Here is a 19,281-nt window from a genome sequence, read left to right as displayed (position 1 = left end):
AGCCTGACAACAGAAAGCCTCCATCTCAAAAAAAATAAATAAAAATAAAAAATAGTTTTTCCAAATTGTTTATAACAGTTTACACTCATCACTAGCAGTGCATGAGGATTCTCATTACCCCATATCCTTGCTAACACTTGATAATGTCAGATTAAGTTTTCCCAATCCTAGTAGGTCCGAAATTGTCCCTCACTATGGCTTTAATTAGCATTTCCTGACTTCATATGGGGTAAACATCATTTTTTCTATTTGAGTCATTTGTGTTTCTGTGTTTATGGAGTGCCTGTCCATGTCTTTGCTCGCTTTCCGTTAAGTCACTGCTTTCTGATTTACAGTTCTTAATATATCCCGAACACTTACTCCTTCTTAGTTTTATATGTTGCAGATATATTCTCTCAGTTTCTTATCTTTTTAGTGTCTTTTGGGAGTTTCTGGATGATCAGAAAGTTTTAACGTAATTTTATCAGTCATCTTTGTTTTTTGGTTTTGTATCTCATTAAATCTGTTCTTACTCAGATCAGAAAGCTATTTTGTTATATGGTCTTGTAAAAAAATGTTTATAGTTCTGTTGTTATGTAAAGTCTTTAGGCCATCCAGGAATAGATTTTCAGGTAGATATGAAGAAGAGATCTAATTTTTAAAATAGATTTAGTTAGTAGTTCCAGCTCATCTGCTTAATACTCCACATGTTCCCCACTGATCTGCAGTACCAACTTTGTCAAAAATTAAGGTTCTGTATATGCAGGAGTTGTTTCTGAACTTTCTTTCTTTTTTTTTTTTCTTTGAGATGGAGTCTGGCTCTGTCACCAGGCTGGAGTGCAGTGGCACAATCTCAGCTCACTGCAACCTCTGCCTTCTAGGTTCAAGCGATTCTTTCACCTCAGCCTCCTGAGTAGCTGGGACCACAGGCGCGTGCCACCACGCCTGGCTAATTTTTTTGTATTTTTAGTAGAGACAGGGTTTCACTGTGTTGGCCAGAATGGTCTCGATCTCTTGACCTCGTGATCCACCCGCCTCGGCCTCCCACAGTGCTGGGATTACAGGCGTGAGCTGCCACTCCCAGCCTGTTTCTGAACTTCCTATTCAGTGTGTGTTCTATTTATCTATCCCTACACCAATACCACAGTTTTTTTCCTGAATATAGCCTATATTACTTTTGGTGTATATAGAAGTTATAACGCTTGAAATCCATTGACTTTCTTGTTCTTCAGGTGCATCTTGGCTCCTTAAATCATGTGTTTTCTTTACCCTACCCTGTTGTTTCTGTGGGACACACTGTGTGCAAAGTGTTGCAAGGTCACAAAGCAAAGGCAAAGTTAGACTAGAGATGAGGAAGGAGAATATTTTTGAGAAATGCTCCAAACTCCATGGCTTTGGAAATACAGATCGATATGCACAAGAAAAAAATACTTGTAGATCTTCTTCGAGTTAGGAACTTAGAGAAAGAACTCACACAGCGATAGGCATAAGTAAGACATAGAGGTTCAGCCTGGCTGAAAGAATAGAAGTAATGAAGTTTGGTAAGAATAAGGGAGTTAGATATGTGATGAAGCAGTTGGGTTTTTAGCATCATGATATGTGAGGGCTGCCACCCAGGATTTTACTACTTCCTCCATGATTTCAATCCTTTTGTGCATCTGTAAACCTTGGGATCCTTGAGAATGTAAAAATCGTGGAGCCCCATTTTTTGTACACCTGAGAGTGGCAATGATACACGTTGTTGGCAGAATTTAGAACTTAGGCCACCAGTGAGGATGTAGACATCCTTAATACTCTCCCAGCATAGAAGAGGAACAACATGAAACTAGCTTCTATAGACTGCTAAAATGACTCTCAGATCAGTACTAGCATAAATTAACCTGCCTTTCACCATTGTGTCTCTTACTTCCCTCACCTTGGGACTAAGATGCTGGGGGTATGGATGGCGGTTTTCCAGGTTTGTAGGCTCTCTATGAAGAAAGAATATAGTCTGAGTCTGGTGGTTCACGCCTGTAATCTTAGCACTTTAGGCCAAGACTGGAAGATTGCTTAAGCCCAGGAGTTTGAGACCAGGCTGGGCAACATGGCAAGACTCCATCACTACAAAACATGCAAGTATTAGTTGGGCGTGGTGGTACATTCCTGGATCACAGCCATTCAGGAAACTGAGGCAGGAGGATTGCTTGAGTCCAGCAGGTCTAGGATATAGTGAGGTGTGTTCATACCACTGAACTCCAGCCTGGACAGCAGAGTGGGACCCTGTCTCATTTTCTAAAAATAAGATAAATGCCGAAGTTTATATTTCTTGAGAATGAGAAAAGAGTACAACAAATGACTGGGAGCTTTAGGAAACTTTGAGAATATTCAGGTTCCTCCTGAGATCTTTAGGCTTATATGCAAATGCTTCCTGACTATAACTTGGGCCCATCAGAATAGTTGATAACTCTCGCAATCATAGGGCTTAAATGTCATTAACCCCTAGTTAGTATCTATGAATGTGGGTATGGCAGATATGAATTTACTGAAATTTTTCTCTTATTTGTTGATCTCTTAAATATATTTTTTAATTTGAAAGAATAAAATCGGTACAATTAGCTGTTCTAGAAAAAAATAATAATGTTTGAGACCTGTGGTAATAGTACTTAACCCAGAAACTGCTTGACATGTGTAAATAGTCATTGTCCAAACTGGTAGCCTGTTAACTGCCAGGCAGTGTGCTGGATGCTTTACATCTAATCCTCTGCAGTACATGATGATACTGACAGGTACTGTTATTCCCACAAGATTCTGTTATACCCAGAATAGGTGCTTATTATGGAAGAATAAACTGAGGCCTATTGGAGGTAAGGGAACTACCCGAGATCACACAACTAAAACAGTAAGGTTGGAATGGTAGCTGACTCCAGAGCTTGTCCTCTATGGTATCAGTTATGGATATATTTACTGTGGAAATACTGGGCCAATTAGCAATGAAAGCAAAATGGAAAATTTAATTTATATTCCCCTCATTATACTGTATCTAAGCATCAAGTAATATGTAACTTGTGTTCTGCTTTACTTAAGGCTGTCAAACTGACCCTATTTTAAATTGGTAGTACTTTCATAGTAGGCTAGCTGGTATGTGTTTAGAGGTCCTTATGATGTTTGTACTTTCATAATATCAAAAGATCATAATATTGTTTATGTGCTATTACTAATATGTTTTAAAACATATTTTTACAAAAGTTCTGTTTTGGAGACTGATTTTTAATTATACTACTGAAGAAATGTTATTAAATTGACAAATGTTAGGGAATTTTCCTTAAATGCTTTCTGTCTTTAATACTTTTTTTCAGAATTTGAGTTAATAAAAATGACAAATGAAATTCAAAGTAATTTAAAATGCCTTGGTCTTTTGGAGCCTTATTTCTGGAAAAAAGGAGAAGCATGTGCAGTAAGAGGATCTGATACTCTGTGGTATCGAGGAAAGGTGATGGAGGTTGTAGGTGGCATGGTCAGAGTGAGTCTGATATTCTTTTGTGACTATTCTGAGGTTAAATGCTATAGTCTTTTGTATTTGAAATGAGAAAATTGGATTAAAACATCTTTTGATGAAAATTGTGTAGGAAGATCAGTCATGTTATACTTTTATTTGTAATTTTCATTTTATTTTCAAATATATTTAGTAACCTGAATAAGCAAAAGATATTTCTAGGGAAGGATTTGATCATTAGTTAATGGTTGGACCACTTAGTTGTAATTGGTAACCCTGTTTGTACACATAGCGTTAAGTAAAACAATATGTTTTCCAATATATTAAATATCTCACTAGCAAATTTGTTATGGCCTAGTCAGCTTTTCAGGGTAACGGCCAATTTACCTTTCCAGAGTGATAAGGTAGCACTCAGGTTTCATTCAAAATCTTCAAAAATAGCTACATCCTTTAAAAGATGTATATATGTAAAATACGGATGAAAATACCTCCAGTACATCGTATTTACTAAGTAAAGCAATGAAGTTGATGAAATACTTCATCATATATTCAGCATTTGAAAACTTTAGTTTTAATTGGGGATGGGGGAAGAAAACCTTAAGTGTAAATGTTTTTTGTTTCCACCTGGACAGGAGTTTATTATCTGTTTGATGATGATGTCTAGTGATTACATAGTACTTCAGGGTTTTTTTTAGCTTCCTTCACATATATGCATTTATATTTTATAGTTTGTTCACAGTTATCCTAGACATAGATTATTATTCTCATTTTACTCATAATAAAATTGTAATTTAGGTTCAGTGACCTGCCATGATTACTGGGTCATGATGCTAGAGTTAATATCCAAGCATCTGATTCCTAAACTTCTAAGTTTTAGGCTTTTTCTACTGAACTACAAACTTTTAATGGTTTTCATAGACGTCAGATATTTTCAAATTTGAGGTAAGTACTTAAACATCTGGATAGTTACAGGGGTTATCTGAGCAACTTGAATGTATGTGCAAAGTAACATGCATTCACGTATACATACATTTGAGTTGCTCAGATAACTCCTGACTTTTTTTTCCCCACAGGTAAAATGAAATTCGGTGTTGATCAAATTATTATACTTCATTAACTTTATGTTTGTTAAATAAGATGAACTTTTATAAAAATTTTCATGCTGTCCAAATATCTGTTTAACTTACTTAAAAGAACTTTGATAGTTTAATCATCACCTTTTATGTTTTCATGTGGTCACTTTACATTTTTAGTGTACACAATGGATTTCATTTCATAACCAGGTATCTTTCAAAGTTTATCCTGTGGTCCACATTAAGAAATAAACATCTTGTCAAACCATACACTAATTATCTGTGACGTATTCGGACATTTTTTGTTCAATTCTATTTTATTTTTTAATGCTAATTGCCAAGCAAATCCAATTAAGCAGTGATATGTTCATTTCATTATGTTGGGACAGAAGAAATAATTTATTGGCATTCTTTATTCTTAAGACAATTTAGAAATTGAATTATCAAGATTAAAGCATTTCAAAAGAATTTGTAAATCCAGTAAGACCCAGTTTTTTTAAAAAAAGTCTAATGGGTTAAGTGTTAGAAAACCTTTTTACAATGAAGTTTGATACACTATTGCATGAGGAGGGAATAAATACAGTATTGCCTTTTTTCCTGGAAATTTTTAAAATGCAGATTTTAAAATTTTCAAGATGGCTTTTTTTTTTTGAGACAAGTTCTTGCTCAGTCACCAGGCTTGGAGTACAGTGATGCAATCACAGCTCACTGCAGCCTCAACCTCCAGGCTTATGCAGTCCCTCTCACTTCAGCCTCCTGAGTAACTGTGACCACCACAGCCAGTTAATTTTTGTATTTTTAATAGAGATGGGGTCTTACTGTGTTGTCCAGGCTGGTCTCAAACTCCTAGGCTCAAACACTCCGTCCACCTCTGCCCCGCAAAGTGCTGGGATTACAGGTGTGAGCCACCAAGCCCGGCCTTTTATTTTTATTTTTTTTCCCAAATAACAGGAAATTCCTTTTGTCCCCTAGCTTTTAATAATAATTTAAACTATTAATTTTATTTGACCTGTTTCAGGTACAATATTTAGATCATGGATTCACTGAAAAGATTCCACAGTGCCATCTTTACCCTATTTTGCTGTATCCTGATATACCCCAGTTTTGTATTCCTTGTCAGCTCCATAATACCACACCTGTGAGTACATAATAATTTGTGGGATGATTAGTTTTAAATAGTTTTTGTTAATACATTTTTAGAAATATTTACAACGTAAGATGAAATTTTAGTTGCAACAAAAAAGTAATAAAACACCAAATGTTACCAAAACAGCTAAACAGCCTTTATGAAAGATAGTTACAAAATTATATTGAAGGCTGTAAAACATCTGAATAAATGAAGAGACGTGTTCATAAGTGGGAAGGTATAAGATTGCAAAAATTTATCAAATGAAATTACAACAAACTTGAAACTGGAGATCAGATAAAAGAGTGTCTTATTCTGTCTTGCTGCATAACAAATTAAGCTGAGACATAGTGGTCTAAAACAACAATAAACTTGTATTATCTCATACAATTTCTGTGGCTCAGGGATTAGGAATGGCTTAGCTGGGTTGTTTTGACAAGGGGTCTGTATTCGTTTTCACACTGTTACACAGGTACTACCTAAGACTGGGTAATTTATGAAGAAAAGAAGGATAATTGACACACATTTTTGCATGGCTGAAGAGGCATTAGGAAACATAAATCGTGGTAGAAGGTGAAGGAGAAGCAAGTACCTTCTTCACAAGGTTGCAATAGGAAAAGAGATTGAAGGTTGAGGGGAGAAATGTCAGACACTTTCAAAACGATCAGCTTTTGTGAGAACTCAAAATCAGCATGAGGGAAACTGCCCCATGATACAGTCACTTCCCACTAGGTTGCTCTCTCAACACATGGGGATTACAATTCAAGATGAGATTTGGGTGGAGACCCAGAGCCAAACCATATCAGGGTCCCTTGTGGTACTGCATTCAAGATATTCACCGTAAGTGTAGTCATCCTAAGGATCAACTAGGGACAGAGGGTCCACTTCAGATGGTTGACTTGTGGTTGTTGGAGGAAGGCTCACTGCCTCACCATGTGAACCTCTTAACACATAAAAACATGACAATCACTATTCGTTAATGAATACATATCGTAGGTCTTGTACAAGCAGTACATTGGCATATTGGTCTTTTTAAAAAAAGTTTTAGACATAATGTTTTACTTTTAAATGTAGGGGGTGTGTGTGTGTGTGCGTGTGCGTGTGTATGTATGCGTGCATGTGTGTGTGTGTTTTAATCTCTCACCTCTTGCTGAACAGGTTTATATTTTTAAAGTATAAAATGAATACTCAAATTATTCATTTTTAAAGATTATTTTTATGTACCTATGCTATTCTGTAAGAACTGCTTGTGTATTTTGTACTACTACCCGATATTATTTGTTTATGGCTACTTTTGTGTATCTTAATTTGCTTCCTGGTCTTATTTTATGAAAGCATAAAAGAATCTGGTTTATTAATCCCAAATAGGTTGGGAATGTCTGGCAACCAGATGCAATAGAAGTCCTTCAACAACTGCTTTCAAAGAGAGAGGTGGAAATTCACATTATGGTAATTTAAAGTATATATAGTTGGTATAAATTATTTGCCATAAAATGTTATAACTAACATAATTCGAGGGATATTTTTGATGATAAACAATGGTGTATACCTTCTTATGTGAATATAAATTACTCATTAGCATAAAAGGAACTACCAGGTTGGTTCCTAGACTTGCTTTAAATAAGCCTGATTTTGAACAAGTTTTTGAGAACTTTCATAACCATTAAAGTCAGTAATTTGAAAGATTCTTTATTAACAGCTTGTCTTGTTATAGGGGGCAGTATTAAATTGTTGGACATGTTTATAAATATATGGAGCAGTTTCCAAGATGGTGCTGTATACTCAGCACTGTCTTAGGTCCAGGTAATTCAGAGTTTATCATGATCTGTGTCCTCAAAGCCTTTATCTGGTTAGTGAAACAAGACATAAACCTAAAAAATTTCCACTATAAAGTAACATGCCAAAAGCTAAGTAACTGGTAAAAAGAGTAGTAGGAGTTTAGAGATGGTGAGAATTGAGGTAGCCTGTAAAGCAAAGATGGTGACATGCTCCTGACTGGGGAAATGAAATGCACAGAGATACAAAGAGACATTAGGGAAATGGTCTAACTGTTTGACTTGAAAAGTGGAAGTTTTGTGAGGAGTAGTGGTAGTGAATAGCATTCAGGAGAGGTATGGGCCGTTTGATGGGGTTGGTAGGGAGGGCCTCAGTGGAGGTTTCTGAGCAGTGAGGTAATAAAGATCAACCTGCAGCTGCTATGTTTGCAGGACCCAAGTGGGAAGATATATGGTAAGGAAAGTATGTTTGTATTAAAGGGTGATGATAGAGTGATAAAGACCTAAAGGAGGCACAGACCCACTTAAATAAGAGAGTGGCTTTTGTTATTACTAAGAGTTCCTCCCTAGTTACTCAGTTCTCCATGGCAAGTCACTGAAGTAAGGTAGAGATTGAAATTTTTAGTTTGTCTAGACAGCTTTCTTTGCTGCTTAGCTTAATTAATGTAAAAGAACAACTTGTGGTATAGCAAAGGCTGCCAGGTTTCAGAGACCATGAATGTGCATGCCACACAATCCGACTGACAGCAGGCCTGGCCAAGACTCACTCCTCTCCCTGAAACACAAAGGAAGATGCTAACAGAGGGCCTCTTAGGTGCTAGCCTCTGCTCTAGGCCTGGACACACAGCTGAGGGCTGAGAAGTAAGAAATCCCTTCCTTTCTAGAGCTTCCATTTCAGTGGTGGGAAAGAGAAAACAAAATAAACTGTAAGGAATATTAGATAGTGATGGGTGCTAGGAGAAAAAAAGCAAAGGAGGCTGATAGAAATGGCATGGCCAGGGAGGAGGTTCCACTTTAAAAATTTTAGTCAAGACCTTAAAGTGATTAGAGGACAGACCACTAGGTGCAGGGAGAAGAGTGCTGACACAGGAGCAGGACTGAGCGGGAGGGGACCGCATTGACAGAGGACCGAATGTTAAGAAGAGATAGGACAAGATCTACCGGGAGGCAACAACACTGATTCAGTGAGGAGCAGTAAAACTGAGGAGAACTGAGTTTGGTCAAAGGTGGGATCAGTGGAAATGAAGAGAATTACTGTGGGTCGGCCTGTCAGTTAGGGACACATTCAGTACCCAATCACTATAAATGGACTTTATTCATAGTTTTAAAGTTACTGTGATTCCTGCTTTTAGACTCTTCTGAGTCCCGCCAATTTTTGGATATTTAAATGAAACTTAATTTCTTCACCTGTGAACATAACCTTTTATTTCTCCTTCTATGTAATTTATTAGTATCATCTAAAGGTGATGTATTTGGGAATTGGAATTATATATAGCGAGTTATTTTGTGGTAAATAACTAGAAAACCCTTTGGACTTGTAAGTATATATTACATAAAACAAAGTGGTAAATTACTCCCTTATAATGTGTCAAAATACCAGGAAGAAAATTCTATGAAATGAGTCACTAGCCCAACAGTCTAGTTAATACTATTATGGTCAAAAAAAAAAAAAAGAAAAAAAATACTATGATTGTCAGAGGCTAAATTTGATATTTGCTGACTATAAAAATGTAGTCATCAAATGGACTTTATTTTTATAATAATAATCTTTATTGAATTTAAATAGGAATTACCTAGAAATCCATGGGAGAAATTGTCTATTCATCTCTATTTTGATGGAATGTCACTTTCTTATTTTATGGCATATTATAAATATTGTACTTCTGAACATACTGAGGAGATGGTGAAAGAAGTAAGTGAACTATTTTTCTATAAAAATCTAAAATGTAGAAAAGTCTAGTTAAAATGTTACATTTTGTTTTACACTACATATGTCTTAAATATGATTCTACATATCTGATCTATTAAGAGAGTCTAGAGGATATATACATTTTGCTGAGAAAGATAAAATAGGCTGTATCATGCATTATAAATGTCCTTTAAAAGACTTTAATTACATTAAGATTGAATTAATGTTTCTCTACCTACAAACCTAGTGTGATTGATGCCCATGCTATTCAGTGTTGTTTGAATACAGGGATGCACATTCTAAAATCTTTATAGTCAGTACCAGAAGAGGGCTCTCGTGCCAGGTAAAATATTTTTTTCCTTTTACTTGACACAAAAGCCATGTATTACAAAATTCTCTCATTTGCCTTCTTACAGGAAATCCTGAGCCACATTTTGAGCTTAGCTTCTATAAGTGGCTCATTCCTTGCCTGGTGCTTCTGTGGTTTAGTACTTTTAAAAATAGGGCCTGTTACAGATATGGTTTCACATTTCAAGCTGCTATAAATCTTTTATAGGAATAGATTATGCATCATTATATTTTATATCACAATATATTTTTATTTTTAGAGGGACAGTCTACTTGTTAGACTTTTTAATATTCATTTTGATGATAGTACACAATCAAACATTGTTCTATAGATACAGAAAATTACTTTATTCTCTCAAATAGAAATTGTGTTGTAACTTTGTACCTGTAATTCTCACTGCCAGCTTTTTCTTTAAAGCAGAGGTGTGGGGCAGCCTCCTGGCACCAAGCAGCCTGAAAGTGCCCCAGCCCAGAAGCTAAAGCAGAGGTGTGGTTGTTGTGGGTGAGAGAGAGAGTGTGTATATGTGTGTGTAAAAGAAGTTCCATCTGTTATTAAACAAGTTTTATACAGATTACTTAGTTTTTCTCTTCTAGTTTTACTATTCACTATGAACATTTTAAAGGGAAAGTTAAGAGCTCTCACTCTTAGAATAGATGAATTAGCATTGACATATGTTAGCATAAGTTTGAGGTTTCTTATTGTTGAAAACTTAAGATGGTAAGATTATTCAGAACATTAGATTTGCCTGCAATTGATCTCAAATAAATAATACCAACAAGGAAATGCACCCAGTTTTTGTGGTGATGAAATATGGAAAGTATCTTAATATAGCTAAAGGTGATTTTACTCAACAATACTTTTTTTCCAACTTTCATTTCACTTTTTGGAATGCTTTGTTTATTTCAGAAACCAAGATCAGATTATGATAAAAAGTATGAAGAGGAACAATGGGAAATAAGGTTTGAAGTAAGTAACAATCCAAGTATTTTGGAAATTTTGGACACTTCATTAATACAAAGGATCTGATACAGGACAGGAAGAGCTTTCTAAGTTTTATTAAGATATTATTTATATATCGTAGAATTTACCTATTAAATGTATACTTCAGTGGTGTTTAATACTGTTCACTGTTTTGTAACCATCACCACTGTCTATTTCCAGAACATTTCATCACCCTAAAAAGAAGCCCCGTACCAGCAGCAGTCTTTCTGCATTCTTCCTTCCCTAGCTCATTAGCCACTTCATCTTCTGTCCCTATGGATTTGTTTATCTTGTACATTTCATGTAAATGGAATCATATGCTGTGTGGTCCTTTATTATTGGCTTTTCACTTAGCATAACGTTTTCAAGCTTCATACATGTTGTACATATTAGTGCTTTATTTCTTTTAATTGCTGAATAAAATTCCATTGTATGGACATATTTTGTTTACTCATTAATCTGTTGATAGACACATGGGTTTTTTCCATCTTATGGTGATTGTGAATAATGTTGCTGTTTGATCAGGTACAAGTTTTTATGTAGACATGTTTTTCCTTCTTTAGAGTATACACCTAGTAGTGGAATTGCTGAGCCTATGGTAACTATGTTTAACATTCTAAAGATCTGCAAAACAGTTTCCCAAAGTGTCAGAATCATTTTACATGTATGCCAGTAGTGTGTGCGCAAGGACCCCGTTTTTCCACCTCCTCACCAGATTACTACTTGTAATCTTTTTCTAGCCATTTTAATTTAGTTGTGAAGTGGCATATCATTGTAGACTTGATACGCTTGTCCCTGGTGATTAGTATTGTTGAGGATCTTTTCATGTCTTATTGGCCATTTATGCATATATATATTTGAGAAATCCCTTCAAATCTCCCGTTTTTATATTTGGGTTATTGATCTTTTTATTGTTGAGCTGTAACGTTTCTTTATAATTCTCCATGCAAGTACCTTATCAAATATATGATTGCAAATAATTTCTTTTATTCTGTGGGTTGTCTTTTCACATTGATTGATTTGAGAGAGAGAGTCTTGCTATATTACCCAGGCTAGTCTTGAACTCCTGGGCTCAAGCAGTCCTCCCGCCTTTTTGCAGAGTAGCTGGAACTACAGACCACTACACCCAGCTTTCTTTTCATTTTTTTGATAGCTTGCTTTTAAGTACCAGAGTTTTTAATTTTGATGAAGTCCAATTTATCTGTTTTTTCTTTTATCATTTGGACTTTTTGGTGCAGGAAGAGTTTTAATAAGTAAACCTTTGTAGTTTACAAAAATAACATACCCTTATTGTAAATTACATATTTCTTAGTTAAGTTCAACAAATTTCAACAGTGGTAGATCACTTCTTGCTGAATTTTCCTAGGTTCAAAAGTTTTGTTTTGTTTGGCTACCAGTTTGGAAATGTTAAATAGTAATAAATTAACCTACAAATTTGAATATGATGGATTTACTTAAGATAATTATCGTATTCTTGAAGAATAAGAATTTTTTATAAAGATATTGCTGGTATTTGCAGAAAAACATGCACCACATTTTTATATACGTTTGCTTTTAACAATTGCTAGGTGCTGTGATCTTCTTGGAAATCACATAATCGTAGTATTTCTTATGCTTTCGTAGAAATCACCTTTTTGATGATTTTAACTTACATTTTCTTTTAGCATTTCATATATTATTTTAGTTTTTATTAGAAAGTACTTAAATACCGTAAAAGTTTATAAAAGGAAAAGGGATCTGTTCCTCATTCTGCACCTCAGACATCCCAGCCTTCATTAGTGGCAGTTACTATGGACTATTCATCTAGAATTGTATGTGTATATGTAGATAATCAGTAAACAATCATGCATTTTTTTTTTTTGCACAAAATGCTTTTTAAAATTAGAGGACAAAAGAATATTAAAGATCTTTATCATCACCTTTTGGTCCTACTGTAACAAAATTATTCTGTGGCATTCAGTATTTAAGAGAGCTTGATTTCTGCTAATTGAAAGTAAATTGGCACCATCATGAATTTTTATAATGTACTAGATTTTTGTCCTTGTTCTGAAATTTGAATTTTTTTGTGGTATTTCAGGAATTGCTTTTGTCTGAAACAGAGACTCCTCTTTTACCACCGTATTTGTCTTCATCTCTGCCTCCCCCAGGAGAACTCTGTGCTGTTCAAGTTAAGCACGTTGTCTCACCTAATGAAGTATGTGATCTAAATGATTAGTTGGTGATTAAAAACATAAAAATCTATCTTGGTCTTAAACACTAGGAATCTCTACAGTTCAAATGGTACAGACCTCAAAAGAAAAAAACAAACACTAGAAGTGACTCTTCATTTCTTTACCTTTCTGATTTCAAATGTTGCAAATTTGTGACCACTAGTTTGCCTCATCCTGTAATATTCTCTTCAGATATTTGTTAATATTTAGGGCAAGTGTTTCTTAAGGACCTGCTGGGTTCCCAGTGTTGTACTTCTTTATTCGATGTTATGTTTATATCTGATATTTAGATTTTTAAGGTGGAACTGGGTTCCCAGTGTTGTGCTGCTTTATTCAATGTTACCTTTATATCTGATACTTATGGTTCTACCTGTGAAATCTTAAACATCTCCCCTTCCTCTTCCTGCACTGAACTCTTCCACTCAACCACCTGGCTGATACCGTGTTCTCCTTATTATGTTTGTTTGCCTCCCCTTAGGATTTAGCTCCATGTTGTTCATTGAGGTATCCCAAGAACCTAGAATAGTGGCTGATAAATACTAGACACCCAGTGAATATTGATTAAATGTATGAATAAAGGCACTGAAAGTTCACCTACATGTCCTTGGCTAACAAAGAGAGGAAGAAATAAGTAGCTTCAGCAGCTCCTTTAGCCTTTTACACAGTAAGCCATTCTCTCACTGGCAGGGGAAGGATTTGCTTTCTAATTTCATCAGAGAGCAGAGTAAGTAGTATGTTATGCTCTATATAGTTGCTAAACAACTATTGCTGGTTTGGGTAATTCTGTATTACCCAAACAGAGGTGGGCGATCCTCACACCTCAGCCTTCCTAGATTTTCTAAGTTTGAGGTTATCAGTAGCTGAAATTATTATTTATTGCTGCATCACAAGTTACCCTTAAACTTAGCGGCTTAGTAGAACACACACAAGGGTCAGGAATCTGGGAGCTGCTGAGTGAAGCACTCTAGCTCAGGTTCTCAGGAGGCTGCAATCATGATGTTGGCAGAGGCTGCAGAAACCACTTTTGAAAAGAGTCACTCACATGACACCACCTGGAAGGCTCTGTTTTCTGCCCGTGGCCTCTCCATTTGTCTGCTTGCAGCATGGCTGTGGCTTCTTGGAGCATGAAATTCCTGGCAGAGCTCCTACCAAAATGGAAGCTACATGTTCTTATAAGTCAGTCTCAGGAGTCACACACTGTCATTGCAGTTGTATAGTTTTTTTTTTTATTGTTTTTGTTTGTTTGTTTTTGAGATGGGGGTCACATTCTGTCATCCAGGCTGGAGGGTCAGTGACACAATCATAGCACACTGCAGCCTTAATTTCCCAGGCTAAAGTTTTCTTCCTGCCTCATGCTCCCGACTAGCTGGGACTACAGGCATGTACTGTCATGCCCAGCTATTTCTTTTTTTTTTTTTAGTAGAGATGAAGTCTCACTGTGTTGCTGAGGCTGGTTTTAACTCCTGAGCTCAAGTGATCCTCCCGCCTCAGCCTTCTAAAGTTCTGGCATTATAGGCTTGAGTCTCCGTGCCCAGCCTAATAATGTTCTCTTGATTACAAGATAAGTGTGGCAGGATGTGGGAAGGAACAGGAGGTGAATATCAGGAGGTAGGGGTTTCCTGGGGACATCGCTGGAGACTACCACAGTAATTTTGTCCACATAAATGAATTCTTGAAATTCCAGAATCTGAAATTTTTTCTTTCCTTCTCCCAACTTAGGTGTATATTTGCCTTGATTCAGTAGAAACTTGTAATCAATCTAACCAGCATAGTGACACAGATGATAGTGGAGTCAGCGGGGAATCAGAATCCGAAAGCCTTGATGAAGCACTGCAGAGGGTTAATACGAAAGTAGAGACGCTTCCTCCTCTGACAGATTTTAGAACAGGTATACTTACCACATTTGAGTGAAGCAATATTTAATAAAACTTGGATTTTGTTTTAATGGGCTGATAATCTTGGGCTATCGCTCATGTTGATATTTTCCTCATGTTCACTTTACATGCATGATTTCTTGGAATCCTCAAGAAACCAAGAAGATGACCTCTTTCTCGCTTTCTAGATTAGGAAGGTGAACTAAGAGACTTTAAGTAAACTCCCTTGAGGACACTTTCATGTTCCACAAATAAGATGGTGTTGGAAAATTGCATAAAGATGACTTTTTAAGTTTGAGGTTATCAGTAGCTGAAATTTCAAGAGTTGTCATTCAGACCTTAATGGCTGTCATTTTAATTACAAGCTACCTACAATGGTAATGTTGAGGTCAAGTCTCAAAGTATGACCTGTTCTGTCAGGATAGGTCAGATTTCTACTCTTTTTTCTGTCCATTCTTCCCATCTTTATTAAATATGTGTGAGTCTTCTCTGAGGAAAATGTATCTAGTCATTGCAGTATTTGATGCATACAAATGTATTTATTCTTGATATTTTAGCAAAGGAAAAAAACATCAGTCTTAGCTGTGTTCAGTGATTGATTGTTTTTTGAGACAGAGTCTCGTTTTGCCACCCAGGCTGGAGTGCAGTGATGTGATCTTGGCTCACTACAACCTCCTCCTCCTGGGTTCGAGTAAGTCTCCTGTCTCAGCCTCTCGAGTAACTGGGATTACAGGTGTGTGCTACCATACCCAGCTAATTTTTATATTTTTAGTATAGATGGGGTTTCCCCATGTTAGCCAGGCTGGTGTCAAGCACCTGACCTCAAGTGAACTGCCCACCTTGGCCTCCCAAATTGCTGGGATTACAGGCATTAGCCAGCATGCCAGCCTTTTGTTTTTGTTTTTGTTTTGAGACGGAGTCTTGCTCTGTTACCTAGGCTGGAGTGCAGTGGTGTGATCTTGGCTCACTGCAACCTCCACCTCCTATGTGCAAGTGATTCTCCTGCCTCAGCCTCCCAGGTAGCTAGGATTACAGGCATGTGCCACTACACCCAGCTAATTTTGTATTTTTAGTAAAGACAGGGTTTCTTCATGTTGGGCAGGCTGCTCTCGAACTCCCAACCTCCGGTGATCTGCCTGCCTCAGCCTCCCAAAGTGCTGGGATTACATGCGTGAGTCACTACACCTGGCCCTGATGACTCCATATATGCAAGAAATTGTCTATAATTCTTTAATAAAAATTACTTGAAATAAAAATCCTTATTCATTAGTCATATATTTCAATATCACTTGCCAAACAGAATTCTCTGTGAAATTACGTAGAAAGCATGATGACATAAGGAAGTAGAACAAGATGGGAAACTGAGGCACATGCCATCACTCTAAGCATGTACAAAGGGAAGTACATACTGTACTAATTTTTCCACAGTTTTACTCAAGCCTAGCACTCATTAGCACACTTTTTTTCTTTACTGAGTATTTAGGTGCTATGTATCAGGTGCTATGCTAGGAATACAAACAGCAGTTCTGCACTCAAGAACAGGTGCTCTAAGCAGAAAAGAGACATGTAAACCAAGTATAGTATGAAAAGAATAGCTCCTCTTAGAGGAGTGTGCATAATGCCATAGGATCACAGGGAAAGCAGTGATCAATTATTAGGCCTTTGTTGGTCATGTTGGAGCTAGGCTTTGAAAGAATGATAACTGCTCAAGGTAATGAATACCCTAAAAACTGTCAGAATGTTTTTCTGATGTTTATGATAAACATCATAAAAAGAAGGGCTCAGGAAAAACACTCTAGTGAGGAGGGCAGCCATAAGCTAAATAGACGCATCAAAGTTTTAAGTAATCCTATTTAGGTAACTCATTGAGGAAATATGGTAGAAGTTGTTTAGGAGAACAAATAACTGAAGAAGCCTGTGAATTGCAATAAGGACTTGACATTACAGGCGGTTAAGGTGTATCATTAAAGAATTTTAAATAAGAGCAATTTAGTTGAATTTTTAAAAATTTAATTCTGGTGGTCCCATAGCAAATGAATGGGAGGATAGAATGGAAGGCAGGAACAGCAAACATTTATCATCCTTTGCCAAAGATGATGACCCACGCTAAAAGAGACTAGGGTAGTATCAGAAGTTGGGGCAGTGGCAATATGAGCTAATAAGCCTTAGGAATAGAAGAACTAGCAACTCTGAAAATGGGTGAAGTATCTTTGTTTGAAGCTTAATCCACAGGAATTAGTGAACAAAGGCTTATAAACTATGAACGAAAAAGAAACCAACATGAGGCTAACGGTTCAATATTTAACTCTGGATGGTGAGCATATGGTTGTTACATTTTCTTCTTTGTACTTTTCTGTATTAAACATTTCTGATATATAATTGTATACGCCTATGTGGTACATGTGATACTACATGCATAGAATTTGTAATTATCAAGACAGTATTTAGGGTATTAATTACCTTGAGTAGTTATCATTTGTGTGTTGGGAACATTTCAAGACTTCTAGTTAATCTGAAATATACCACCCATTGTTGTTAACTAGGCACACGACTCTGCTATCAAATATTGAAACTTCTTTGTACTATATGTTTGTACCTATCAACCAACCTCTCTTCTTCCCCCCCACCCCAAACACATATATACGTGTCTTTCATGGCCTCATGTAACCATTAATGTACTTGTTATCTTCCTGAGATCCACTTTTTTAGCTCTCAGATGAGTGAGAACATGTGATATTTGTCTTTCTGTGCTTGTCGTATCTCACTTAATATAATGATCCATCCACGTTGCTGCAAATAACAAGATTCCATCCTTTTTTTTAATGGCCAAATAGTATTCCATTGTGTATATACACCAAAAAGTCTTTATTCATTCATCTGTTGACAGACACCTGGCTTGATTCCCTATCTTGGCTATTGTGAATAGTGCTGCAGTAAACGTGGGATGCAGATAGCTCTTTGATAATGTTGATTTCCTTTGGAGTAAAAACATTTAATAAAAGACAATATGATTTTTTCCCTCTTTCTGTCTTTCCAGAAATGCCTTGTCTTGCAGAATATGATGATGGCTTATGGTATAGAGCGAAGATTGTTTCCATAAAAGAATTTAATCCTTTATCTATCCTGGCACAATTTGTTGATTATGGATCAACTGCAAAGCTGACATTAAACAGGTTAAAAATCAATGTCAGGGTGTTGAATTAGGTTTCTTTGTTTTTATATATATGTAGTTTTCTTATTGAGAATATTTTGCCTTTTTTAAAAGAAAAGGATGATTCTAAGGCTGTTTATATATTAGGAAACTTTTAATCTAGATTTTTTATTATGTTAAGAGTATACATAGAATTTACTATTTTAGGTTTTTTTGTTTTTGTTTTTGAGATGGAGTCTTGCTCTGTCACCTAGGCTGGAGTGCAGTGGTGCAGTCATCTTGGCTTACTGCAACCTCTGCCCCCCAGGTTCAAGAGATTCTCCTTCCTCAGCCTCCCAAGTAGTTGGGATTACAGCTGCTCCCCACCACTCCTAGGTAATGTTTTTGTATTTTTAGTAGAGATGGGATTTCACCATGCTGGTTAGGCTGATCTCCAACTCCTGACCTCAGGTGATCCAATTGCCATGGCCTCCCAAAGTTCTGGGATTACAGGTACGAGCTACCACGCCTGGCCCATTTTAGGTGTTTTTAAGTATAATAACTAACTGGCATTAAATACATTCACAAGGTTATACGGCTATCACCAGTTTCCATTTCCAGAATGATTTTGTCATTCCAAACAGAAATCCTGCACCCATTAACAACAGCATCCTAGTCCGTTCTTACCCAGTCCCTGGTAACCCATGGTCTGCTGTCTCTGAATTTGCCTGTTCTGGGTACCTCATATAAGTAAATGCATACAATATTTGTTCTTTTGTGACTGGCTTATTTCAATAACATAATTTTTAAAGATTCATCCATGTTGTAGCATGTGTCAGAATTTACTTAAGGCTGAAAATATTTCATTATATATATGAGGGGCCTTCAAAAAGTTCATGGAAAATGCATACTATGTAAAAAACTGCATGGATTTCAACATTTTTTTCACCAAAATAAAATTGTACTAACTTGTTCTAACGTGTCTGAACAGGATCTAGTTTGAGACACTAAAAGTGCAACATGAATTCTGCTCAAATTGAAACAACAAACATCAAATTTATGGTGAAGGAAGAGTGAGATCATTGTTGCTGTATAAAAAGTTTATGGAAACAGTGCCCCAAAGAAAGCAGCTTACAAGTGGATAACTTGTTTCATGAAAGAATGAGATGATGTTGAAGATGAAGCCCATAGCAGCAGCCCTTCCACATCAATTTATGAGGAAAAAAATTAATCTTGTTCATGCCCTAATTGAAGAGGACCAGCAACAGCAGAAATAATAGCCAACACCAAAGACATTTCAATTGGTTCAGCTTATACAATTCTGACTGAAAAAGTTGAGCAAACTCTCCACTCAATGGGTGCCAAACCTGTTGCACCGAGATCAGCTACAGATAGGAGCAGAG

At 36.4% G+C, this 19,281-nt stretch overlaps 1 protein-coding gene across 1 annotated transcript in view; it reads left to right on the top strand.

Annotated features, from left to right (window-relative positions):
• Positions 1 to 19,281, top strand: part of RNF17 (ring finger protein 17) — a 104,689-nt gene that overhangs the window by 81,130 nt on the left and 4,278 nt on the right. The window contains exons 26-33 of the mRNA XM_017537548.2: positions 3,315 to 3,478; positions 5,543 to 5,662; positions 7,019 to 7,099; positions 9,212 to 9,337; positions 10,590 to 10,649; positions 12,742 to 12,858; positions 14,594 to 14,762; positions 17,786 to 17,921. Of these exons, the coding sequence (XP_017393037.1) occupies positions 3,315 to 3,478; positions 5,543 to 5,662; positions 7,019 to 7,099; positions 9,212 to 9,337; positions 10,590 to 10,649; positions 12,742 to 12,858; positions 14,594 to 14,762; positions 17,786 to 17,921 (973 nt within the window). The remainder of the gene's footprint in view (positions 1 to 3,314; positions 3,479 to 5,542; positions 5,663 to 7,018; positions 7,100 to 9,211; positions 9,338 to 10,589; positions 10,650 to 12,741; positions 12,859 to 14,593; positions 14,763 to 17,785; positions 17,922 to 19,281) is intronic.

Source organism: Cebus imitator, unplaced genomic scaffold (genome assembly GCF_001604975.1).
Source record: "Cebus imitator isolate Cc_AM_T3 unplaced genomic scaffold, Cebus_imitator-1.0 Scaffold103, whole genome shotgun sequence".
Lineage (NCBI taxonomy): Eukaryota > Metazoa > Chordata > Mammalia > Primates > Cebidae > Cebus > Cebus imitator.
Note: the sequence above shows the minus strand (reverse complement) of the source record. Positions and strands in the feature narration are given on the sequence as shown.